Genomic DNA, 26546 nt, shown 5'->3' with positions numbered 1-26546 from the left:
TGTCCTCAACTTAAATGCGAGGAGTATACTAAACAAAATTGAAGCTCTGAACTGTTTAGTGGAATGCCACAGCCCATCAATTGTCTGCCTTACTGAGACCTGGCTAAATGATACTGTTATTGACAGCGAAATTTCGCCTGCTGGTTATGCGCTTCTTCGGAAAGACAGGCGTGCCGGACGTGGAGGCGGTGTGGCAGTTTTAATTAAATCTAATCTTGAATTTTCTTTATTACCTGACCTTCCGGGTACAGAAACCATTTGGTGCAAAATATACATTGAAGGTATCGTAATAGTTATTGGTGTCCTCTTCCGTCCTCCTAACTCCGATGATATTGTCCCTGCTATTAATGATTACCTTGTCAGTAACAAGTTGTACGATTGTAGGTTACTTTTGGCTGGAGATTTCAATCTCCCGCACGTTAACTGGAACTTACTTATCCCAACAGGGCGTGACAGGACACTTTGCGCTTCCCTGATCGATCTGGCGGTTTCTTTTGGGTTAACTCAAGTTGTAGATACCGAAACACGCAAGGACGCAATATTGGACCTTGTATTTGTAAACCAGCAACTCTTATCGCACGGTGTAAAATGCGAAGTCATCGATGGGTTATCTGACCATAAAGCTGTCGAAGTTGCCTTGAACTTAGTGTGTCCACCTCAAAGACCTGAGATAAAAACTGTTTTGAACTTTTCTAACGCTGATGATACTTCCGTATTGGACACTTTAGCTTCATCTTATGATGAATTTGTATATTGCAGTGAATTTTGCAATGTAGATACGCTGCTCCTTAAGTTTTGTGACATTGTGCGTGAATGCCAATCAAAGTACGTGCCTCAAAAGTATATTAAACGGAGCCCAAGACACCCATGGTATAATAGAGAAATCATTCAACTCACTCGTCGCGTAAAGCGTTTACGTAAGAATCGTCATTCCAGGTGTAACGACAATGTTTCTTCATTTAATACATTGAAAAGTAAATTAGGCACTAAAATGAAAGAGGCTAAAAACTACTACTTCAGCAATACTTTGGCTAGATTTATGAAAAAAAAATCCATCCAGGTTCTGGAGATCGATTAGTCCTGCATCGTCTATACCTTCATCATTTATTGTTAATGACCAATCCTGCTCAAATCCCGAAGCTATAGCAAATGCCTTTAATAATTATTTCAAATCTGTTTTTTCCACTGATAACGGCATCAAGCCTTCGTTTTCTGCATGCAGCAATCTGTCTGCTCTTCCTGATCTTGAAGTAAGCTCCTCTGGAGTACATAACCTTATATTAAATCTTGATGTAACGAAAAGCTCTGGCCCAGACGGTATTCACAATGTCTTTCTAAAAAGATATTCAGAGTGGTGTGCTAATTATCTTACTGTAATATTTAAAAAATCAATAATCTCTGCAACAGTTCCCCAGCTGTGGAAATTAGCAAACGTCGTGCCTGTATTTAAGTCTGGAAACAAGCAATTAATACCAAATTACAGGCCAATATCTTTACTTTCTACCAGCTCTAAACTTTTGGAGCATATCATTCATAAATATATTGTAGAATACCTAAATGCACACAATATACTTTCCCGATCACAGCACGGTTTTCGTGCTTGCTATTCTACTGTTACACAGTTGCTTGAATTTACGCACGACGTCGCTTCTTCTCTTAACGACCGAGGACAGATTGACGCCATATTTATTGATTATTCAAAGGCCTTTGACTTGGTTTGCCATGCTAAACTTCTAGTTAAACTTCGCACATTTTTTGGTGACAATAAGCTAGTTGACTGGATAGCAGATTACTTGCGGTCACGCACACAATTTGTTACGTTTAGCCATGTGAAATCGTCTGAAGTACAAATCACTTCAGGGGTGCCCCAAGGTTCGGTGCTTGGGCCGCTCTTGTTTATTATCTACATAAATGACGTAGCAGAAATTATCGGTGACACACAAATTAAACTAAGAATGTATGCAGATGACTGCGTTATCTATAACACCATCTCTAGTGTTGAAGATCAGGAAGCCCTGAACAGTGTTTTTTCATTGTTTTGTAATTGGAGTGAAAACTGGCAAATGTCAATTAATTTCAAAAAAACTGTAGCCATGACCTTTTCAAATAAGAAACAGCCTCTTAGTTTTGCATACACTAATAATGGTGTCAGTCTAGCTCGTGTCACGGAGTTTAAATACCTAGGTGTAACTCTGACAACAAACTTAAAATGGCGCACGCACGTCGAAACAATCTGCAACAAGGCTCTTCGAAAACTTTGGTATCTCCGACGCACTTTAAACAACTCGACAAAAGAATGCAAATTGACAGCGTACAAGACCTTGGTCAGGCCCATACTTGAATATGCGTCGGTTGTTTGGTCGCCTCACCATAAACATGACATAGCTATGTTAGAATCTGTTCAGAAGAAAGCAATAAGGTTTATTTTTCGTCGCTATGACCAGCGGTTCTCGCCTACTTCGCATGCGCATGTTTTATCACTGCAGTCTCTAGAACATCGGCGCACTTGCGATCGTATCATCCTCCTGCATAAGACTGTTCACACAGGCTTGGGTGTTCTAGCGCCCATTTCTTTTGTTGCAGCTTCTGCGCGCCGTACCCGACGATTTGATCCCTTAAACATTACGCCCTTTAGAGCTAGTCTCGACTGCTTTAAGTTTTCCTTTTTTCCGTGGACCGTGGATCTATGGAATGAGCTTGATGGGTCTCTGCGCAGACTCGATGCTCTGCAATTCGAAAAAGAGTTGCGTAGTCATGTATTCTGTTAATTTGTTTTACTGTTTGAACATTTGTATTCCACTCCTGCAATGTCTCAAAAACTGAGACAGCAGTATTTGTAAATAAAAGTGTGGTGTGAGTGTGTGTACACAATGTTTTATTATTTACCTGTTGATGCAGGATGGGCACAATTTATTTTCATATGATATGACGGATGAAAAAGGTTCCGCTGATTGTTGTTGTTTATATGACCTGAAGCTCAGGGAAATGTTTCCTTTGAGTGGTAAGTACAAAGCCAAAGGATCCTGAATTGTTATATGTAATGGAAAGTTCGAGACTGCAATACAAGTTTCCCTGATGGTAGTAGGACGCTTGTATTTATATGAACTTGCCAGTTGTCGCGTGCCATGAGCGCGCACTATATACAGGCATTGCCCTCTAGTGGCCTCCTATTAAACTACAGCATGCGGCGCGCCGTCTAGTGAGTGTCCTTGCAATCAATGAGGGGCACAGCTGTAGGTCCAGCAAAAGCAATGAAAACGAACGGCTATGGCTCGAGCATAAGGAATAAGCTCCTAAAGAAGCTATGGTACATTGAACATTTGCAAGAGTGAGCGATGTCAAGCAGAATCAAACTAGGGTCAAGCTGGCAATGTTCAACATAAACGAATGCAGGTTTAACAAATATCTGAAACTAACTTTTAGAAAATACTGAGCAGTTTTTCTATGCATTCCTTGCTAAAATCTTTCCGTTAAACTAACTTCTAAACGGTGGATACTTCAGTCAAATGAACATGTCATCAGGGGTCATTTTTGCGATCAAATTAAGGTAGTTTCGTGCTCTTTGCACTGGTGTAGCCAGTGTGTGCCGCCCTAATCTTGCCCATATATCGGCGGTAGTGCGGCATCGCTCATGCATACGGCCCAAAAAGCTGGGCAGGAGACGAGAATAAGCCAGGTGTGCCCTAGTACCTATGTTGAGTGGTGATATTTGGAAATTATTTCTAATGGTAATTAGAAACCTAAAGAAGTAATGTGTGCTGAAGAAGTAATGGCTGAAGCAGGTTCAAAATGTGAGTCTCTAGTCGAGGCTGAAAGATCTATTAGGAAGTTGCAAGACTTGGTGTCAAAGCAACAATCTGTTCCAGAGGCAGTGTACAGGAATGTATACACTCTGTGCAGCTTTCTCTCTTCTTGTGTTGTGCCAGTACAGATGAAAATTGCAAAATTATTTTCAAAATAAATTGCATTTGGCATGTTTGACTTGACTTTGGCTGTGCCCTATGCTGTTCTGTAAATATTCAGTGTAGTAAACCTTCAGTTTAATGTACCAGTTTCCTTTGTGTGATGATGAGGGCGCCGTAGGGGTAAAACCCTGAGCTCGCAATTGAAGTGGGAGAAGAAAGAAAGCTGGTGCGTGGAGCTGTGCACGGCTGGCTTTGATTGTCATCAGGGATTTGGACTCTGTGCTCAGGGTGCCCGCCTTGGTGGACTGTGACCTGGACGCCAGCATGATGTCATGGTGCGGCACAGATTCTTCAAGCTCAAGCCAGATAGCCTCACAACAAGACGTGTTTGCACAATAGACGCTACCACCTCGGACTCTATGCCTCGTTGCTCGGTGCTACGGTCATTGCAATGACGGTGCGCGCAAGTCCCGTCTTCGAGACTCGGTGTCGTGGAGTGAAGGGCATTGACTGTAAAAATGTAGACTTTGCTCGCACATAAAAGGAACCTTTTTATGCACTTTCTCTGGTTAACTCTATCGTCGTGATGTTGTGTCATCTTGTTTTTGTTCGATGTAAAGAGTGTCTTATCAGGCTGTCTTGAGTGTGTCCGATCATCTGGGCCCATTTAGCGACTCCCTTACTCACCACATTTGGGTAGCTGAAAGTTCTGCGGCCACAGGACTGGATGCGCTTTTATAGCACTGCGCCAACCTGACGGGACTGTTGACCTCCTTACCTCCCCATCGTCATCCAGTAACTCTCTTCCTCATTCTTCTCCTCTTGCATAGAGTAGAGCATACTATCGCTCAGGTGCCAACCTCTCTGCCTTTGTTTGAATAAACCTCACAATGGAGAGTTCATTGTATAACTTTTGTTCTAACGGGCCTAGAACATTCATTCTTGTTTAGCTGCATACATTCCAGGTTATTGACTTTCTCACTCTCACAGTTTAGAAATAAGTTTTGCATCTAACAGTATACGCGAAACAGTAAGTTGATCTAGAAAAAATAATGGTATACTTGAAATCAAGACAAATAATACGTGAGCTGCAAAAGCTTTATTGAAATCTACTCAAAAATAAGGAAATATGCAACTGAAGCTGGGTCTCTGTGTAAAGACCAGCTCCAGCGATTTTTCAATCATATGAAACTATTGTTGATTTCATGTTTCTGAGACACTCCTGTCATGGACCTGATAGCAGAAATACTCTGTAAAGTGGACAATAATTTTAAATAAGCAAAAATTGCACCACCAAAACCCAACTGAGCTGTACTGTCTGACGTAGATGTTGGCAGAAACAGAAATCGTACAAGGCATGTCAGTCACGTGAAACTGGCGAAGAGCAGACGCTCAGATAAAAAAGTGAACGCATCATACTCGGTGAGAAGTCGCTTACAAAGCATACCCGTAAATGGTTCCCGGCTTAATGGGAAACATGGACGGAGGGATTTTCAATCTCAAGGAGTTGGCTTACTCCAAGGCACGAGGGTTAGCTGTTGGCGGCCATGGAGGACCTTTGGGTCGAACTGGAGATTTCGTAAATAGGGATCCGCCAACTACGTACAATGAAATTGCTCAACATTTCGCTATGAATAGGAGAATCTTTCCACCTCCTCATAGGAATCTAAATAGAGCGCAGCCACTTACATTGCGATTACTTCAAACATAAACATACTCAAGCCTGCCTTTCTCTACAAGCTTTACCCTGAAGTTTATTTAACCAACTCGCGTACAAAATATGGCGGTTTAGCCACCTTACACAACATGCTCCAAAGTGCCCTTTGGTACGGGGCATTGATACAGCATCGTCCAGAATGTGGTACTCCGGTCTTCGGAGTCTATACATAATATCACAACTTTGGGTTGTCTAGAGGGCCCACGATGCGGCGCTAGGTCTTGGCCTTACTGTCCCATCGTGGGAGCGGCCCGGGGCGCACACCTTCAGACTTTCACAATAAAGTTTTCCCAAACCAAACCGAACCACAGCAGCTGTAGCATGTCTGTGACAGGCCATGCTACATGCACAAGTTTCTTGGAACTGTCAGAAAATGACAGCTGCAATTTGGACACACATCGAGACAAACTAATAGTAACGCCATTCCTTTTTAATAAAGCAGGGCACAGTCATTTTCTTGCCTGTCTGTGACAGGCCATGCTACATGCACAAGTTTCTTGGAACTGTCAGAAAATGACAGCTGCAATTTGGACACACACCGAAACAAACTAATAGTAACGCCATTCCTTTTAATAAAGCAGGACACAGTCATTTTCTTGCCTGGTTGCCCATTCTACCGTCAGACGGCGCCACCTGTCCAGGTAGCTCAAGCTTCTAAGGTCATGATCGAGTGAGATGCTACTTCTGAGATTAACTAAACCTGCTTAATATTGCTATGGGAAGAGTGCATTAGTTTGGCAATATGGATATTTAAGATCATGTTGGCCGAGGCAAAAGAACTTGATATAAGCCAAGTACGAGACACCTTTTGCACGACGTCCTAGGCCAAGTTCAGATGCATCCTGTACATGTTATAGAAAGTTTTCATGTGATATCCTGCACACATAGCACATTACCAAAATGTTCACCCATCTGCACTCTTCTTCTGGTACAGTATAATCGCTGTTTACTAGTGGTAAACCGGCACTGCCAGCTAAAACACTGAAATCTAGATGAAAGTTAGTTGTTAGCTCTAAGTGTTTTGTGACTTCAAGTCATGAAACACTCGAAGCTCGATACGGCGAATCATGTGAAGCCACACCGCTACATCACTTGCCACCCATTGCGCACAGGCTCACAACAAACATAAATTCACATGCTGAAACAAGGAAGCGTTGGCCAACCACATGCATTGCCTTGCACACAGCAGACGATGCAATGGCGCCTTGGTTTGATCACTTTTGTTGCTTTGCCACAAATGACGTCACGAGCACAAGTTGCCAATAATTGTGGGAAGCCACTTGGGAGAGTCGGGGCAATTTATAAAATTCACTTATAAAGAATTCGCACATCTCTCCAGCCTGTGATTTGGCACAAAGGGCAGAAACATGCAAAGGAAAATAGCCAGAAAATTTTGTAGAGGTTCATTGACCTCAAAAAATTGCCAGAGTTTGCCTGGCAAGTTTGCCTGGCAAAACACCAGGTGGTTTAAATTATCTGTGGCCCTCCACTAAAGGATCTCTCATAACCTGGGAAACTGTTTGAAAGAAGCACAAAAGAGACATGACAAACATGAATTTCAGCCAACTGTTTCTGCTAATGCTGAAAAGTTTGGGAACCCGATAGACTAATCTTCTTGTTGATGCTTGCCTCTTCAAAAATGCAGATTCAGGCCAGTGTGGTGACGCTGATTGAGAGGACGCAACCGGAACCCGCCACCGCACCCTCACGTGGCAGCATCCAGCAGAGGCTCAAGTCGCACATCCTCAAGGCAGTGGCTGACAACTCGGCTATGGACCACAAGATGGCTGGCGTCAACTCGGCACGTGAGCAGGACCAGGCCTTGGGTGATATGCTGCGAGGAGTGCGTGTCATCACCAAGGTGTGTGTTCTCCTTTATTACAATACCCACAGCGCCTTTCGGCATTACAGTCGGGGGGTACAGACTAGCATAGCCATAACAAAATCAGATACTTTGTACAGATACAGCGGTAAGTAGCCATTTACACAAAAAAAAAAGCAACAGCAGCAAGAACACTTCGTATAAAACACAAAAGCAAAAACGCCACAGGGGATACCTAGGGCTATTGACGATGCGTATCCTGCAGAGAGGAAGCAAATACATCAGGGGATATAATGGTGGCTATGTCTTGAGGCAGCTTATTCCACTCACGAATTGTTCGGTGAAAAAAAAGCTATCCTTAAATAGTTCGTCGCACATCTTATCTCCTTGATTTTATAGGCATGATCAAGGCTGGGTGATACGTAATTAGAAATATACAAATGACAATCCTAATTAATGCCAGTGTTAATGAAATATTTTATGAAAAAATTTTAACTGTAAGTATTGCCTGCGTTGCTGCAGAGACTTCCATCCAAGGCTTTCCTTTGCACTTGATATGCTCAAGTGGTGGGAATACTTGGCATGAACAAATCTCGCAGCTAAATTTTGTATTCTTTCAATCCTTTCAGTGTTCTCCTGCTGTCAAGGATCCCAAACACCGAGTTCATGGTTGATCATTAAACAAAAGCAACTATCGTGGACAGCCAGTAAGGATTGATAGATGGGCTTGTTGGCAGCAGTTCATTTCGTGAACGTTATTGCAGCACCACCAAAGTCATCGACACCAGTGTTACCATTTTGTGTCCTATTTCATTGTGCTGCCATTGTTATTCAAATATACCGCACCCACTGGAACCAAGGAGAAACATAAGGCAACGCAAAGCACTGCGTTTGTGTGTACACGTGTAGCACTGTGTCGTCGTGCATTTCTTTCTGGCTGGCATTCATGTCCTTTGCTGTGTTGCAATGAAGTTTATGAAATGTATCTGGAACAGATTATTTGGCTCTTTCTTGGGTTTCACTTGACTTTTCAGGGCGCAATATTCCCTTGAGGTGCGAATTAAGATGCAGTGTCTACATGTCTGCCAAATTCACATAGCGAAATTCCAAGGCCTTCAATATTACATTCAAGAAAGGAAATGAAGCAGTGTGTTGTCAGTCATTAATTGTAAATAGTACTTAATTAAATATTTGATTATTCTATAGTCAGTCACTTTCTATTATGACATGAAAAGTACTATGAAGTCGTGGGTTCCAAATGTGTGCACAAGTATTTTTTGGTTGTATTCGTTTCAGGAAAAAAACACTAGTACTTTTGACATTGCTGCTCAAGGGCGGCTTGTTGAACTATCCATCGAACACCACAGTTCCCTCATCAAAATGATTGGTTACAGTTACACGCAGCACACTGCAAATAGGTCAAGACATGGAGAAGGTTTAGCTCATCTAATGTAGCTTGCTTCCTTTTTGACACAAAGGGTCACAGCTAGCTTAAACAAGTTGTGTACATTAAGGGGGCAGACTGGTCTATGAGACCAAAAAGTGACAAAAATATTCACTTTTTAAAATTGACAGATTTGGTTTCTGAAAGTATTTTTCTGACATTTTCTGCAAGTATTTTTCTGACATTGACATCTTGCTTTCTCCAAGTAATTTTGACACACCAGGAAGTGGTAATTTTTTGTAATGTCATTCTAACTGTCCAGATTCTTGGTGCTGTTAACATGCAGAACCTACAAGAAATGAAGAATAGACTTCGAGGCTTCTTTATAATTTGCTGGTACCTGTGTTGGAAGCTCTGCTACAAATTTGTGAGCATCTTTATGAGGGTTGCAAAACATGCGCACCATGATTGTTGCTTTTTGAAGAAGCTATGTGTTTTCAAAAGGACTTGTTTTTGGGCTAGTTGGTGCATACTTGGTGCAGAAGACTGAGGCGCAAAAACATATCGTGACGCAGGAAGAGCAGAAGAAAAGACAGAACAGCGCGAACTACCTATTGTTTAATGACCGCCTAGGAAACCACAGGAAAGAAGACAAAACTGCATTAAAAAGTTGGTAGTTGGCACTGTCCTGTCTTCTCTTCTGCTCTTCCTGCTTCACGATATGTTTTTGCGCCTCAGTCTTCTGCACCAACTATGTGTTTTCAGTTTTTCCCGTTTCTCTCAAAAAAGTAAATTTACGACTGTTCAATTTTGAGGCCTCAATATTGTCACGATGCTGACACAGCAGAAGTCGGATATAGGAGAGCTCACTTTAATTACATGCAAGGCGCTCGTAAAGAGGACGGGGCAAGAACTTTGTTTTCCTTTCTTGCTTTGTCTTCCTTTCTTACCATGCCTCAGAACGATATATTCAATGAAGAATCGGGCCACTTCTACTGCGGTGCCGCTTGATAAAGCCTTTGTTTCTGCATAGCGAGTAAAGTAGTCGGTAGCAATAATTACCTTCTTGTTTCCAGCATCCGAAGTCTGGAATAGTCCAAGGAGGTCTATTTCAGTTTGAGCAAAAGGCAAGGGGAGCACTTGAACTGGTTGCAACAATTCGGCTCATTTTAAAGGTGGATATTTTCATCGTAGACAATCGAGGCACGTGCAGACGTAATGTTTTACAGTGCTTGGTAGCTTCGATCAGTAGTACTTTTGTTGGATTCTGGCCAATGTGTGCGTGCATTCGAGGTGGCTGGAGGTCGGCTCATCGTGGCAAGCTCTCAGGATCTCCTCCCGAATAGATGTCGGGATGACAAGTAAGTGGGCCCTTCCGCAGGAGCAAAAGTCATATAGGACACCTCTGCACAAGAAGAATGACGGCAGGCTCCTTGCAAATATCTTACGAACGCTTGTAGACTGATCATTAGGAAAATATTAAGGGAATAAACTTGCTGTCTTCTTTCTGCTAGACGAAATGCTGACTGGGTCAACTACTCAAAATGCTAAGTCATCCTCTTCTGGGACATCGTCTTGCTTTATAGGTGGCCTGAATAAGCAATCGGCATCAGAGTGTTGCCGTCCTGATACGACTGTCATGTAGAATTCTTGAAAGTGTAAGCTCCAGCGCGCTAGCCGACCAGATGGGTGCTCCAAGTTAGTCAGCCAGCAAAGCCAGTGGTGGTCGCTGACTACATGGAAAGAACGGCTGTAGAGGTATGGGCAAAACTTCATCATAATTGCCCTTACTACATCAAGACATTAGTTTTTATTTGTGGAATAATTGGACTCTACACGGGAAAGCATCCTACTTGGATATGCAATCCCTGGCTCGGCAGAGTCTTGCCACTGGACCAGCACAGCGCCTAAACTTACGTTGCTGGCATCGGTGTGGATCATGCTAGGAGCGTCCTCGTCAAAGTGAGCAAGCACTGGTGGTGTCTGTAGGCACTGTCGTAGATCGTGAAATGGGACTTGTTATTCTACGCCCCATTACAAAGGGAACACCGTCTCTCGTTATAAGTGTTAAGGGCGACGCTATGTGCGACAAATTGGCAATAAATTTGTGGTAGTAGGCGCAGAGACCAAGAAAACGTCTCACTGCCTTCTTATTCGTTGGCACCGGAAGTTTTCTGACGGCATCAATCTTGACGGGGTCCGGGCGAACACCTTCATGGCTCACAACATGTCCTAAGAACTGGAGTTCTCAGAAACCAAAATGACATTTCTCAGGTTTCAGCGCCAGGCCGGCGGACCGTATTGCTCGAAATACCAATAGCAGCCGTCATAAATGTTTCTCGAATTTTGCTGAGAAAACAATGACGTCCTCGAAGTATACCAAACACGTCGGCCACTTAAGGCCTGAGTGGACGATATCTTTTAGTGTCTGAAATGTTGCTGGCGCTGAACATAATCCGAAGGGCATGACTTCGTAAAGCCCATCACCCGTTACAAAAGCAGTATTTTCTCTGTCTCGATCATCGACCTTTTTTTGCCAATATCCGCTTTTCGTGCTCACCGATGAGAAGAAGCGGGCATGCCTTAGCCTGGCAAGCGAATCGTCGATATGCGGTTACGTCTTTTTTTGTCACACGGTTCATCTTGTGGTAGTCCACACAGAAGCGTAAGCTGCCGGCTTTTATCTTAACCAGCACTACTGGTGATGCCCAAGGGCTTGTTGACGGCTGCATGACGTCAACGTGTATGATTTTTTTGGAATCGTTCTTGGATTGCTTCGAGTTCTTTTGGTGGCACGCGTTGGTCGAATTGGTCTTGCCGTCTCTTCTGTTATAGTTTGGTGCTTTGTCAGTGGTGTTTGATGTACCGTCGAGGTTGGTCAGAAACAATCTTTGAACAGGAGGAGAACATCTAGAAGATTCTTTCTCTGTGCTCGCGATAAATCTGGGCTCACGTTAACAGGTGGTGGTGCTCTAACGGCTGGCATCTCTGCTTGTTGCACTGCGAAGCACTGACGGAATTCTGCAATTTCGTCGAAGTACGCAACTGTGGTACCCTCCGTAATGTGTCAACGCTCGTTGCTGAAGTTTCTCAACAAGACCGCTGCTTGCCCATACACTTAACTGATGAGACTTCTAGCAATAGCAATTCCTCGAGAGAGTAAAAGGGTCGATACTTGTTCGGTGACACCTTCTCCAGTATTGTGCGTGGCAAAAACGACACGGCATGATAACAATGGTATTGTCACGTTGTCAATGAAGTGCATGGACTTGCACTGCAGTGCTGCGCTATGGTTCGCTGAGAAGATCAGTACACCGTCTGGTATATTTAATATGGCACCGTACTCCCGCGAGAAATCTATGCCCAAGCTAGCCTGTTTGCAACCCTCAGAAAAAATAACGAAAGTGGTGATGGATGATGAGTCACCTGTCTTGAATCTTGTGGTACACTTTCAGGTAGGCGTCAGTAGCTGGCCTCCAGCTCCTCTAGTTTTCGGTCTCGTCCATTTCATTTTCATCTTACTGAGCTTGTCAGCCAGATTCACACTCATTTAAAAATCAGTACTAGTGTCGACCAGTACCGTCACGTCGTGACCGTCAATTGGAAGTGTAATGTCGGCGGTAACAATATTATCTTTCGTCAGTTCATCTGAAATGTGCAGCTCTTTGTGCTGCACATTTCAGATGAACTGACGTGCAGCGAAATGTGCAGCTCTTTGTGCTGCTCTTCGGCAATTCACGACCCAGCGAGACCGGAACCCAGGAGAAGCGTCCTGCGGGATCATCGTGCTCGTATCAACGTTGCGTCTTTTTTTGAAATGGCACCAATGGGTAGTGGACGAAAATCTTTGATACCTGGCGACGCAATAAGGACAATAGTGGACGATGTGGCCTGCTTCCCCACAATGGAAGCAGAAAGGCTGGTAGTCAGGGGTACGCCATATGTCGGTTTTTGCGGAGTGGTAGTCGTGTCGGTGTCAAAGTTCCCCTGTATTACCAAGGCGCTGTCAATGGCTGTGGCTGGTGGTACTGCTGTGGTGGTGGCACTTTAGATGGCTGTTGACAGAGAATATTGGCATAGGTTGGCCTAACTGTGTCAGTGTTCGGCTCGGGAAGTGAAAGCACTTGCCGTATGTTCTGGCGCACAACTTCTGTGACTTGATGCAATTGCGGGGTCACTTAGTGTGGCGGCGAGCTTCTTCACCTCTTCTTGCATCATTTCGCCCATAAGTTCATGCAAAGAAAGCTTGTCAGGTGTCACTGTAGTCACGGCGATTGCCCCGCCTCGACAGTCTAGTGGCTAAGGTACTCAGCTGCTGACCCGCATGTCGCAAAATTGAATCACGGCTGCGGCGGCTGCATTTCCGACGGAGGCGGAAATGTAGTCGCTGCAGCCGTGATTCGATTCCGCGACATGCAGGTCAGCAGCTGATGAGTACCTTAGGCAATAGAGTGCCGCGGCGAGGCAATCGCTGTGACTACAGTGACAGTCACGACGGTCGCTAATTTGTCCGCTGTTCTTTGGGCGGTCGTATTGGCGGTAGCGTAGGTGTAGTGCGCGTTTGATGGCCGTTGCCTCCTTCGAAAATTCGCCTGCTCTTGAAAGTGGGTTCCGTGCAAGATTAGCAAAGAGCTGTTCTTTAGCACCGTGCATGAGGGGGCTGACCTTTCTGCTCTCGGACATATCGGGATCAGCTCGATGGAAGAGACGAGCCATGTTCTCAACAAACATAGCAACAGATTCGTTTGGCTTTTGAATCCGTGATTTGAGGGGTCACTGTACATGCTCTCGCCTTTCGGTGTTTGCGAAGGTATCCAGGAACTTCAGCTAGAACTCGTCCCAGGTTGACCACACACGATTCGTGAACCGTGTGCGAGCCCCGTCCTGAAGAGGGAAATATATGTATCCCAACTTCTGTGCGGGATTCCACCCGTTAACATTGTCTGTGCGCTCGAACTCCTCAAGCCAGTCATCAGCGTCCTCAAGTGTTGCCGTGGAAGTCCAGAGAAATTTTAGGGGGGAAAACAGTCACCTGTGTCATGCTTGGGCTGGTCATGATGGGGCTACTGCTTACGGGCACGGTCATGTTTTCCGGCCAAGGACCGAACTCTGGGCTCAGGCCTAACAGGTGGCGGCTGGCACGGTGAACGGGTGTTTCGACGAGTAAAAGTCTTTGTGAAGTAGATCCCGGGCTGTTGGAAGGTATTCTGGACATGTACCCAGCGCCTCTACCAGTGTCACGACACTGACACAACAGAAGTCAGATATAGGAGAGCTCACTTTAATTACATGCAAGGCACTCGTAAAGAGGACCGCGCAAGAACTTTGTCTTCCTTTCTTGCTGCGCGAGCTCTTCTCTGCAGGTTGAATGCGGGAATATCTCTGCAGCTAGAGCAGGTACAACAAAACGTCTTTTTGAAATGGAAACTTGTATGCAGTATGTAAAACGTAAGTATGGGAGCAGAATTTAGAGCACAAGCCTTTTAAATTAATTGCTCATCAAAATTGTAACACAATTCCAACTGCTTGTAAAAATGGATAGTTCATTTTGCTGTAAAATAACCAAGAAAGGCCTAAAAACAAGAAACGCTTGCATACTTTCAATCTAGACTCATAAGTCTTATGTTGGTATATCTTAAGTATCACATTTAATTAAGCACTTTATTTTCTATGGCGGCCTTAAACAATGGGGGGCGAACCCAAGTTGTCTCAGGAACAATATAAGTTACAAGAAAACTAATTAAATATTTGAAATCGGCCAAAAAAATACATAATCCTTTGCAGTTTGATCAAGATCACTGAAGAAATAAACGCAAAAAATGTTCAAGACCAGTCTGCCCCCTTAAGCAAATATGCACATCACGCATGAACTCCCAGTTGATGCTGCGTTTCCTTTACCCAGTGTTCAATTTTGGGGACGAGCATGTGTGCTGAATATGTAAGGCGGAAACACCAGACTGTTTCTTGTCAGTCAGCACGCTCCAAATCGGCGAAAACAAGTGTGGCTTTTTTGTATAAGCCAAGTCCTCATCTAATGATGTAGGCAGCGCAGCATTATCCGATGTGTGTACAAGTTTTCTTACACACAGACAGCTTTCTTGTCATTGAACCTACTGAGTCATTGTTGCAAATATATTTAGGCTGCTCAACTTATACAACCAAACAGAAATGGCTGTATAGAGAGTGTTGGTATGTTGCCTTCAGTGTGCGTGCTTGTTTTGCACCAAGTACTGTTGTGCTCATTGTTAGAAGATCATACGGCCCTGTGCCATAAACCCTTGATTGACACAGACGGGGTGGACTCAGCGGTGCACTCGAAAGAAGTGCAAGGGCAGGCTTCGACGCTGTCCTAAGGTTCATTGAACTTTAATAAGAAAGTCAGGGGCAGAGACAAATGGCGTGTGAGAAAACTAGGCTTGTATGAAGAGTAAATTTCAGGTTCAAAGGGAATAGGAATAGGGTGTCTACCAACCTGCAAAAGTCATGGAATTAGACCCTTCTGGAAAACCTCGCCAGGTCATGGAAACTGATGGCAGTCCGTGTGTCCATCACCAAAATGAGCATTACCATTGATCAAAACTTAAAAGTCCCTCCTTCTGCTGACTACTGGGAACAGGAAGAGGTGGGAAAAAAAGGTGGTGCATAACTGTCGCTTCTCAGTGAAAGCGCAAAAAGATACACCAACCAAAAGAACACAAAGTTTACTGACATCTCGACAATTTTTGCCTGAGCCTTAGTTACAATAAAAGCCATAATAACGGCACAGCATATTTAAAGGGACGTTAAAGAGTAAAACTGTTTTTTCACATATTAGTGAAGTACGATTTCACAATCCCTAAACAATCCCTTACTGCGACATGACGTTTGTTAAGCGAGAGAGCGCGCAAAAAGAAAATGTGGGTGGAGACACCACCTCGCAGCACGCGAAAGCAGTGCGACGTCCTCCATCGTGCAGTTCACCCAGTGTGTTTTACTCCAATGAGTGACGCGCTCAGCAAATGGAGGTAGGCTTCCGTCCTCGCAGCCTGCCATTGATCGCCGAAGCACGATTGAGGAAGAGTGACATCTGGCGTACACCTGACCACAGTCCCTTTTGTTTCCACTGCGGGGAAGCTGGACACGTCTACCGAACATGTTCATATTGCCGTGTGGGTCTGGGTGGATTTTCGCCTAATGCCCCTCGTCCACGACCTGGCGAGCAATCACTGGAAATAGAGAGCTTCATCTCGAATTGACGCAGTATCGAACATCGGTCGCATAAGCCCCGCTTGTCGTCGCCTGCTCGCTACAGGTCACCGAGCCCAGCATACTCACGCGGCGCTCCGAGGCCCTGTTCCCCCAGTCCTGCAAGTCTGGAAAACTGAGTTCAGCGACCTCCGGAGGTGAGGCCGCTGACGCTGACTCTACGGAAGATCCTCCACTACGAGGACAGCGACGGCAGCAAAAAGATGTATAGACGCAGTCAAACGTGGTACGAAGAGTGGTGACATCGAACATTGCGGTAACCGTGGACGAAGAAGAAGTAATGGCGCTAATCGACACTGGAGCAGACACTTCCATTATGAGCGTGGGTCTTGCCTGCAGGTTGAAGAAGGTTTCAACCTAGTGGGCTGGGTCGCAGATGCGTACGGCAGGTAGCCATCTTCTCACTCCGGTGGGACGGTGCACAGTGCGAGTCACTATTCACGGATTCACGCATCTTGGAGATTTTGTAATACTGCCGAGTTACTCGAGGGACCTGATTCTAGGACTGGACTTTCTGCATGAAAACTGAGCCGTGATTGACTTGCAAGAGTCGCAGGTGACGTTGTCTACGCACCCGCTTTAGCACGCAACCCTCACGGCAGTTACATCATTGCTTTGAGAATTCTTAATGATGACGTCACGTTATTGTTGAAGAGTAGCATGTTGACCTTGGTAACCAGCAACGTTTTCGATGAATTCAACGACTATGAAGGTATTGCAGAGGGACATATCCCGCTGCTGTTCAAACAAAACATTTGCATAGCCTGATGCCTTGTTTGGTTAGAGAATAAACGCTCTCGAGTTCTGCTGACCAACTTCAGCAATGAGTTTTAGCACGTCCCTAGAGACACCACTGTCGCTTTCCTCAGTGAAATCGCCGACTTGTCCAATGTCGGCACATTGTATACACCTTCACCGCATGCAAAAGCTTGTGCTGACCTCGACAGCCGCATTCACGTTAATTCAGACTTGCCATATTCATGAAAAGAGCGGCTGCTAAACCTTGTGACGGAATTCTCGGACTGCTTCTCCACGGCATCGAAAGTTCAACGTACCACCGTTACGAAACACTGCATTGTTACTGAGGAGTCGGCGTGGCCTCTTTGTCAACATTCATACCGTGTGTCCCCGAAGGAAAGAGAGATGATTAAACGTCAAGTACAAGAAAGGCTAAATGATGACGTCATTCAACCCTCGTCAAGTCCGTGGGCGTCACCTGTTGTCCTAGTAAAGAAAAAAGAACACACTACGCTTCTGCGTCGACTACCAACGGCTAAACGAAGTCACTAAACACGATGTTTACCTCCTGCCACGGATTGATGACGCCTTAGACGGTCTACCCCATGCCCAGTTCCTTACATCATTAGATCTCATGTCAGGGTACTGGCGAATTGAAGTTAATGAGGGCATGAGAAAACCACGTTCGTGACTTCGGACGGGCTCTACGAATTTAATGTGCTGCCTTTCAGTCTCTGTTCCGCTCCCGCCACATTTCAACGCATGATAGACACAGTACTTGCTGGACTAAAGTGGCGGACGTGTCTTGTATACTTAGATGATGATGTGTTTTGAAGCACGTTTGACGAACATCATTTAAGGCTAAAAAGTGTCCTCACTGCAATAAGGAAAGCAAACCTTACTATCAAGCCCGAAAAGTGCTACTTTGGCTATCAAGAACTCAAGTTTCTTGGCCATGTGGTGAGCCTAGGGGGTGTTCGACCAGATCCGGAGAAGTTGGCTGCCGTTGCTGATTTCTCTCGTTCTGGAGACAAGAATGCTGTTCAGCGATTCCTCGAATTCTGTGCCTACTACCGTCGTTTTGTCATAGGATTTTCAAAAATTGCGGAACCTCTTACAAGACTGACACGGCGAGATGTGCCCTTCGTATGAATGGAAGAACAACAACATGCCTTCGTAAAGCTACGCAATCGACTGCAGACAGCTCCATTGCTGGCACATTTTGATGACACTGCCGACGCTGAGATTCACACGGACGCCAGCAACGTAAGAATCGGAGCCATTCTAGTTCTATGGCAGGATGGCACAGAGCGTGTGATCGCTTACGCGAGCCGCAGTCTCACAAAACCGGAGGTTAACTACTCTACCATTGAAAAAGAGTGCCTAGAAGTCGTTTGGGCTATTAGCAAGTTTCGACCCTACCTATACGGCCGGCCATTTCGAACAGTCAGTGATTACCATTTACTCTGTTGGCTTGCGAATATATGGGATCCATCAGGCCACCTCGCCCGCTGGAGCCTCTGCCTTCAAGAGTACGACATAACGGTGGTCTACCAATGTGGGACGTAAGCATACAGATGCTGACTGCCTTTCTTTTGCTCCTATTTCCCCGACGTCATCTGACACTGAACAAGATTTACCGTTTCTTGGCATCGTCGATGTGGTGCGGTTGGCTAAGCTTCAACGTGAGGACACTGAGCTACTTCCTATCATCCAGCATCCTCAAGGAAAAGACATCGTCCCACGCCGGCTCTCACGTGGATTAACATCGTATTGCCTGCAGAACAATGTTCTCTACAAGAGAAATCTTGAGAGCAGCTTGGAAACAAGAGTGGCGATGTGGGCTTGTTGGTCTGTCTTTTTTCCTCGCCGTTCCAACGACACTGCGTGAGGAAGTTTTGCAGGCGTGCCACGACGATCCTTCTGCCGGTCACTTAGGCTTTGCTAGGACATTAGCGCGCATCCGACTGAAGTACAACTGGCCACAGCTGTGCTCCTCCCTTCAGCGTTATGTCCGCACCTGCCATGAATGTCAGAGGCGTAAAGTTCCACTCACAAAGCCTGCCGGCTTCCTCCAGCCTTTAGATCCATCTCGAGCACCGTTTAAGCAAGTGGAACCATTTTCTTGGTCTATTTCCCACGTCATCCTCAGAAAATAAGTGAATAATCGTTGCAACCGACTATTTGACTCACTATGCAGAAACCAAAACTGTGCCTAGGGGAACTGCAGTTGAAGTCACCAGATTCTTCGTCCATGACATTGTTTTGCGTCATGGCGCACCTGCTGTTCTCATAACCGTTCGCGGAGCAGCATTTACGGCAGAGTTATTGCAAGAAGTCGCCAAGCCAAGGAGATGCACACCAACCACCGGAAAACAACAGCTTATCATCCCCAAACAAACGGCTTGATGGAGCGGCTAAACAAAACCCCAGCCGACATGCTATCTATGTATGTTGATATAGAGCACAAAACATGGGATGAAATTTTGCTGTACGTCATGTTTGCTTATAATAACGCTGTGCGAGAGACCACAGACCTAGCACCATTCAAGCTTGTTTATGGCCATCGCGTCGCAACACCGTTAGACGCTATGCTGCCCGTAGACCAGGACACTAGCAGAAATGACAGCATTGACGACTTCGTTGAGAAAGCCGAGGAAGCCCGCCAGCTTGCACGGAATTGCATTCGCACGCAGTAAGATACCGATGTTCGCCGTTACAACCAAGGCCAAAGGAACGTCCACTATCAACCTGGTGACTATGTATGGGTGTGGACACCAGTTCAACGTCATGGGCTTTCGGAGAAGCTATTGTGATGCTACTTTGGCCCTTATAAAGTTGTGGGCTGCCTCAGTGGCCTGAATTGTGAGGTAGTTCCGCAAAGCTCTGATACCAGTTTAAACCGAAGATGGTCACGTCCAGAAGTAGTTCATGTAGTACAGATGAAACTGTACCACGCCCGCGAGTTATGAACACTTCGAACTTTTTTCTTATTATCCACAACAGCGCGGGATTATTTATTTTTTTTGTTGATGTGAACATCTTTTTCCATGGTTATCTCTAACATCTTAGTTCATCGACCGGGACGGTCTCTCTTGAAAGGAGGGAATCGACACAAGATAGGCTATCAACTATAGTGGCCAGCCTCTGAGGAGGATAACGAAGTAGTTCTGCGGGCGCGTGCTTTGGTGTTTGTGCTTTTGGGCTTTGGTTATGAAAGTAAACACCCTGTTTTGTGCCTGCGTCCCTGTGTCTTGGTGACAATGTTTCACACGTTTTCTTTTTCTTCGCTGGAGAATTATCAACATAAAGACAAATGAATAATGGCACAACGTTTATAAAACCTTCCCTCGCAGGTTGGGATGTTTTACAAATCCGCATTTTTACTACAAACAGCTATATTCAGGTTAAAAGCGGTTACAATGTTGCCCCATCATGTGGGGCAACTTTGTGACAATGTTGTTTTTGGCTGAATATTGTTGGGGATAAAAAGGCTGGCAGAAGGTTACCCCGTAAAAAGTTCATTTGAGCTATCTACAATTGGTTTATGCTCTAGCAACATCAAGATCTTTTATCTCAAAATACTGGCCTATTGGTATTCAATTGAAAGCAGAATTTCTTCTTTTGAGTACAAAATTGTGTCTTTGCGGTTCGGCAATCTCCAATTTCTTTGGGTCCTCTCTATAGTGCTGATGATATACCCGTCATGTTTGAAGCTGTCGTTCGAAGTTTACTACGACGAAGTAATCCTTCTTTAAAGTTCTCCCTCCGGAACACACACCATGGACTTTCGAGACGTTGCTAGTATTTGGCATCACGGATGTGCTGGAGTGTCCATTTCAGATAGGTTGTCAAGACTTTCGGAGAGTACCTCGGACACACCTGTATCTTCTTCCGACCACCTTCTATTGTCGCCATCTGAAGGCAATTCGCTGTTACTGGTTTCTTCTGCGCTGTTGTCCTTCTTCGATCGTCTAGCTCTGATACTGGAGGAAAAACTGCCCTTGTTGGGGTAACTTTGCGACAATTGGCATATCACAAAGTTACCCCGCTAAGTATCAACATTTCAGTTTTCTTACAGACATCACTTGATTAAATTTATATTACGGTTTATTTTAGCTATACATAATAGCAATCACAAGTAGATACCAATTTTCGCTGTTTGTCCCGTGGGGACGAGTCGAGCACACAAAATTCACGGTGCTTCAAGCATGCACGTCAGAACAATATTCAACATATCGGCGTCTAGAGTGACTGTGCAGCCAGAGAACCTCAACCAGCTGCCGTTAGGTTACTTGGGATGTCAGGCGAGCTTTTTGAGCGGCCTACTGCTTTTCAGCGGTGCCTGGTCATGGCATGAGATTTAAAATACAGAAACCAGAGTGCGTGTCACAAAGTAACCTCATTTTATGATAATTTAAATTCATCTCTAAGTGAACTCGAACACTGTAATACAGTTAAACTTTGTCAATTTGATTTGTCAACTTCAGTGCTTCTTTATAATTTGCCACCATCTGTGTCTGAAGCTCTACTACTAATTTATGAGCATTTTTATGAGCATTGCAAAACATGCAAACTGTGATCAGTGTTTTTTTGAAGAAGCTGGGTGTTAGCAGTTTTTTCTATTTTTCTCAGAAAAGTAAATTTACGACTGTTCAATTTTGAGGCTTCAATATCTATGCAGCTAGGGCAGGCACAATAATTTTTTTTTTTTGCAGTAGGAACCTGTACGTGTATAGAATGCAAGTGTGGGAGCAGAATTTAGAGCACAAGCTTTTTTTTAATAAATATTCATTAGAATTGTGAGACAATTAAAACTGCTTTTGAAAATGAAAAGTTCATTTTGTTGTAAAATAATCGAGAAAAGGCAAACAGAAAACTTTTGCATACTTTTAATCTCTATACATTAGCCTATGTTGCCATATCTTAAATATCACTTTTAATTTAGCACTTCTTTTTCGATGGTGGCCTCAAACAATAGGGGGCGAACTTAGGTTTTTTTCAGGAACAATATGAGTTACAGGAAAAGTAAGTGCATATTGGAAATCAGCAGAAAGCTTGCACATTTTGATCAAGATCACTGAAGAAATAAAAAGTGTCTGAGATGAGTCTGCCTAAGCAGATTTTCGAATTAACAGGTAATACAAAAGGTGAGATGCAGGGAACTATTAGAAGCTATCAGGGCTGATCGTTTGCTGCGCCGGCTAGATTGCGGCTCCAAGGCTTATGCTTCTAACTTCAATGTTGAACTGCTTCTAGGTTGCGCTGTTTGTATATTCAGTTTTGTCGTAGCAATTTGCCCAAGTTTACACGCTTCATGCTTTTTTTTCTGCTGCATTTTGTCCTATGAGACGTGTTGGTCCCTTCTCTTGTGCTTGTGTATTTTACCCTCTGTTATGTGATGAGCAACAATGACGCATACCTGTCAAGTCTCCCGGATTGGCCGGGGACCCCTGGATTTCGACTGGGTATTCCGTTTGTACAGTTGTCATGAAAATTTCTCGGAAATTGAGATTTCTGTGCGTGATATGGCCGCACTGACAAAAAGAGCAGCTCATTGGGCTCCAGGCTTTTCAAGCCTATCCCATTTTATTATAAATGAGTTTAAGAGGCATTTATCTAATTGTGCAGTAGAATCTCAGCGATGCGAAACCGCGGCAGATACGAATTTGCGAAATTACCCAGCCGAATTCCACTGTGTTCATTGAGCCTAAATTCGTATTTTCTAAACACATTTGCTAATCACGGTGGGTGATACGAACTTTAGTACGAAAATCGTGAAACGAAGGTCGAGAGCAGCGTACTCGAAGCTTCAGAAGTGCGCGTGCGATCGGCACATGCACTGTGTTCTACAGTGCGTGCTAATGCTGTTGCCACAATCGCTGTGGATGAAACCGTGGTCGCTCTTGACATGATCATGTATGGCTACGACGTAACTGACACACCCCAAAAGTGTGCGCTCAACTAGTCAAAGCGACACTGCTTTCCACAAACGCTGCAGACAAAACTGGAGCAGATGCGATCATAGATGGCATAAAAAGACTTAGTTTTGAAGGCGTGTAGGCAGCCAAGTGCACGGAGATTGTAAAAGGAACTACCGTTTGCCGCAACCGTCGGGCACGAAATCGTTATCGTGGCGGCGCGATAGCGATCTACGAGCTCCGAGGGCACGCAACTGTAAATTAAAGGCAGTAAATACCTAAAAAAATCGCAGTTTCGCCGCAAGGGCGAAGCAATGAATGCGACAGCAACAACTTAGAATGTCACGCTGAGAACGGCAAGCAGATCGAAACATGCAGCACGCTGCTCATGCAAATATGACGCACGAAAACAATACACACAGGACCAGAGCGAACTAACAACATTTACCACTCTACGTGTAACGCGCTGTTTAAGCAAAAACGACGCACGATACGTAATCACAGGTACAGATGAGTACAAACTAACAAGTGTCCCAGTTGTTATACCTCGCTGTGTATGAAAAGCGCACTCTTTTCACAAACGGGACCTGTGCAGAAACCGGAGTGACCTTTGTGAGTCTGGCAACTAACATGATCGTTCCAGTGAATGCCAAAGGCACACGATTCTCCCCACCAAAGGATAAGCGCGCACGCAAAAGCATTTAACCTCCCCCTCTTTCCCTCTTCGATCCGCAGGGCAAAGTACGTGTGAGAGAGATAAGCGCTTGTTGGCACATCGCGATGAGCTGGGCCCCAAGCACGGGCAGCTTTTTGAAAGACGATAGTCGTTTTTGGGGACCTTCGATGCCAAAATTTTGGTCTGTCTGTCTGTCTTTCTGTCGATCTGCCTGTACATTTGTCTGTTTGTCCGCGGTAACGATCTCTTTAACAGCGCCAAACGATACCCCAAACGGCCAACCCCATTTGCAGCGCCCACTGATATTGCTCAATTTTCAGCGTTTATACTTGTGCGATTGTCAATTAAAAAGCAATTATTGTGCATACCAGAGGCACCATAACAACACCTCGATGTTTTTTATGTGTGCCTTTATGCTAGAGGAGGCACACACAAGTATTTCTAAGAACCGTAGCGTTTATCACGCTGCGCTGGCAGTGCAACGCAATGCTCAAAAAGGCAAGTGTTTCCAATGCTTTGCTAAGACGACACAGTGGTGGCACCGGCCCATCGCTTTGCCTTCTACACCTTATCGCCTCCAAGACAGGTGCGCATCTTCCTCTGCGAGTGCGCATGCCTTCTTTCGTTTTCGAAAATAACTGCCAGATGTAGCTCGTGTCTAACGTGCCTTGATGCGCTCGTTCGCTTTCGCTGCACGGATCGAAACTTTTTAACGCAGCGCTTCCAGAATAGAATTCACTGATGTTCTCGCGCAGAACATCAAATAAACATTTTATTCCTTCTCTCTACATGCAAGACTATAGTCTTTTGGCGACATTTGCAATGAAACATGCAGGTACAGGGCCAATTTTTTTTCTTTGTTGAGTGTTCATATATATAAATACGTATACATAATTGGTGAATGACAGCAGCGATGGCAAAAAATCAGCATAGACTGTTCATGTAATTGATATCACAATAAAAGGGGGCCAGACATGTTTTGGCGTTTTCGTCACAAGAATCTAGTCAGCAAAGCTTCGACCCGTGCTTTTACGACAGCTAGCTGCGCCGTCCCGACTGTTCACTTGTGTCCCAGGAAAACATACGTGAGTTGTTCTGACCGAAATAGATTCTACTAGCTGTGTTGACCCTTTGAGACTCTCACCTTAGTGGGGAAACCTCGTGTGTTCTGCGATTGAGACCCCCACCCCATCGTGTTCATGGCGATGTTTTTTGTTTGTTTGTCCTTAGGGTTTTTCTTTGTGCTGAAAAAAAAAATTGGAGCAAATAATTCAGCGCACCCTGTCCCCCCGTCGCGGAAATCTCCCGAATTCAGAATCCTTGAGCTTGGTAGGTATGAATGATAGCGTTCGGGCAGCCACGTGGAAAGTGTTGAAAAAGTGGCAGGTGAACTGCCAGCTCAGTGTACGAGCGTTGTCTATTGTCTCTTTCTTTACAATGGCGCAGCCTACAACGACACTCGAACTTAAAGCTGAAGCTATATGTGCTTGCGAGTCGCCAGCAGCATAGGTGCCTGCATTCTTAGATTACGGTCCACACTTTTTCGATCATGGACCGCGCGACCTAATTGCTGCTGCAGCTACCTATCAAATCATCCATGGACGGGGTCAATGTCTCTTTGGTGGTTCCAGGGTACGACCCGGCAGGAACCTAGCTACCACCTTTGTCTGCAAAGGTACACAGGTTCCTACGGTTTGGGAATGTTACGTGCGCTTCTCTTGACATGGATCGAGCATTTTAAACTCTGCAATGGGTGAGCATTCAAGGAACGCCGGGCGGACCTCGATACTATCAAGACAGCGCGCGGGCTCTTGTTGGCTGGGCTCACTGCTAACGCTTGCCGTGGCACCTCATTCTCGGGACTCGACGGCACCTGAGCTGCTGAGCGGTGCTGTTTTTTTTTATCAATCTGATTTTTATTGACAAACCAAAGAAAAGATTACAAGATATGTGGACCGTTAGCCTACATTGGCTAGTGATCGGTCCATATCGGAGTACATAAAAGCAGCTTAGCAGAGCATATTTAGCAATAAACACATATATACACAATTATTTATACATATAGCTATTCACATATGCGCATACATACTACATACATAAGCGCGTGTACATATATGCATTTTCACAACTTACCCAAATATAGTGTGTTTCATCATCATCGTCATATATAATAAGTGACTGGGTAAAAGCACTAATTAGCGCAGAAAAAAGTGAGAAAAAAAAACTATTTTATGTCTTGATGCTGCAAGCAAAATAGTTTCGCACTGTGCTTCTCTGGCGAGGATCCTACTGCATCGAACACAACCACCACTTCCTATTTGTCTAACATTGCCACTGGCTCCACGTGCGTATCGTTGTGTAGCGCAAGCAGCTGTGGTGTACCCTCGTGCAACTACACTTCGAGCTTAATGTCTTCATAGTGCTTAGCCCCGAGTTATGTCCTACCGCTGTACCACCACTCTGCACTATGAATGCCTTGCTAGCTGCGGTGGTCTCCAAAACATTGAATCCGATTTAGCCGACAAACACAGAAACTCATGTGTGTCCTTGCACAGCTCTCAGACCAACTGGGCCACTTCGCATTGGAACACTCCAGATTTTCACCGGTGACCCAATCATTACTGGCAGTCTGTGGACTAATGGTATTCCACAGGTTCCAGAACAAGGCCGACAGTTAGGTGGTGACCATTAGGGCTTGAGCAGTGTGTGAGGCCTGGACAAAGCTGCAGAAATAGTCCGTAGCCGTAGAGTGCCTTCGGGTAAGCGCAGTGGAGTAGCACCAAGGTATGAGGCAAAAGTCCTGTGCAGGATGGAGTGCAGCTTTGATTGCTGCTTTCGGCCAGATTTCCTGTACCACCAGCGAATCCAGCTTGACGAGGACAGAGCTCAAGAGGGACTCAACCTTGAGGCTGCAACTGCGCGCTGCAGCTCACTGGCAGAAAACTGCATAACTGCTCATGATACAAACACCGAACTCAAGCTCTGTCGTGGTAGCCAACATGCAAACATCCTTGCCAATGGCCAAAAGCATTTTTCGTCCATGGCTATCCGAAAAGCTTCCCACATGCTTGCCACTATTTGTGTACTTTGAGGCAGTGGCTCGTGGACATTTATGTTTCACATCATGAAACATACATG

General features: G+C 44.9%; 1 protein-coding gene across 4 annotated transcripts in view; it reads left to right on the top strand.

Annotated features, from left to right (window-relative positions):
* The window catches only part of egl (Egl_like_exo domain-containing protein), a 393689-nt gene that overhangs the window by 131004 nt on the left and 236139 nt on the right, over positions 1-26546 (top strand). For all 4 annotated transcript variants that reach the window (XM_075882611.1, XM_075882614.1, XM_075882612.1 and 1 more), the window contains exon 4: positions 7268-7483. In XM_075882611.1, coding sequence (XP_075738726.1) covers positions 7268-7483 — 216 coding nt within the window. The remainder of the gene's footprint in view (positions 1-7267; positions 7484-26546) is intronic.

Source organism: Rhipicephalus microplus, unplaced genomic scaffold (assembly GCF_043290135.1).
Source record: "Rhipicephalus microplus isolate Deutch F79 unplaced genomic scaffold, USDA_Rmic scaffold_13, whole genome shotgun sequence".
In the NCBI taxonomy this organism is placed as follows: Eukaryota; Metazoa; Arthropoda; class Arachnida; order Ixodida; family Ixodidae; genus Rhipicephalus; species Rhipicephalus microplus.
This window is presented reverse-complemented; position numbering and strand designations above follow the sequence as displayed.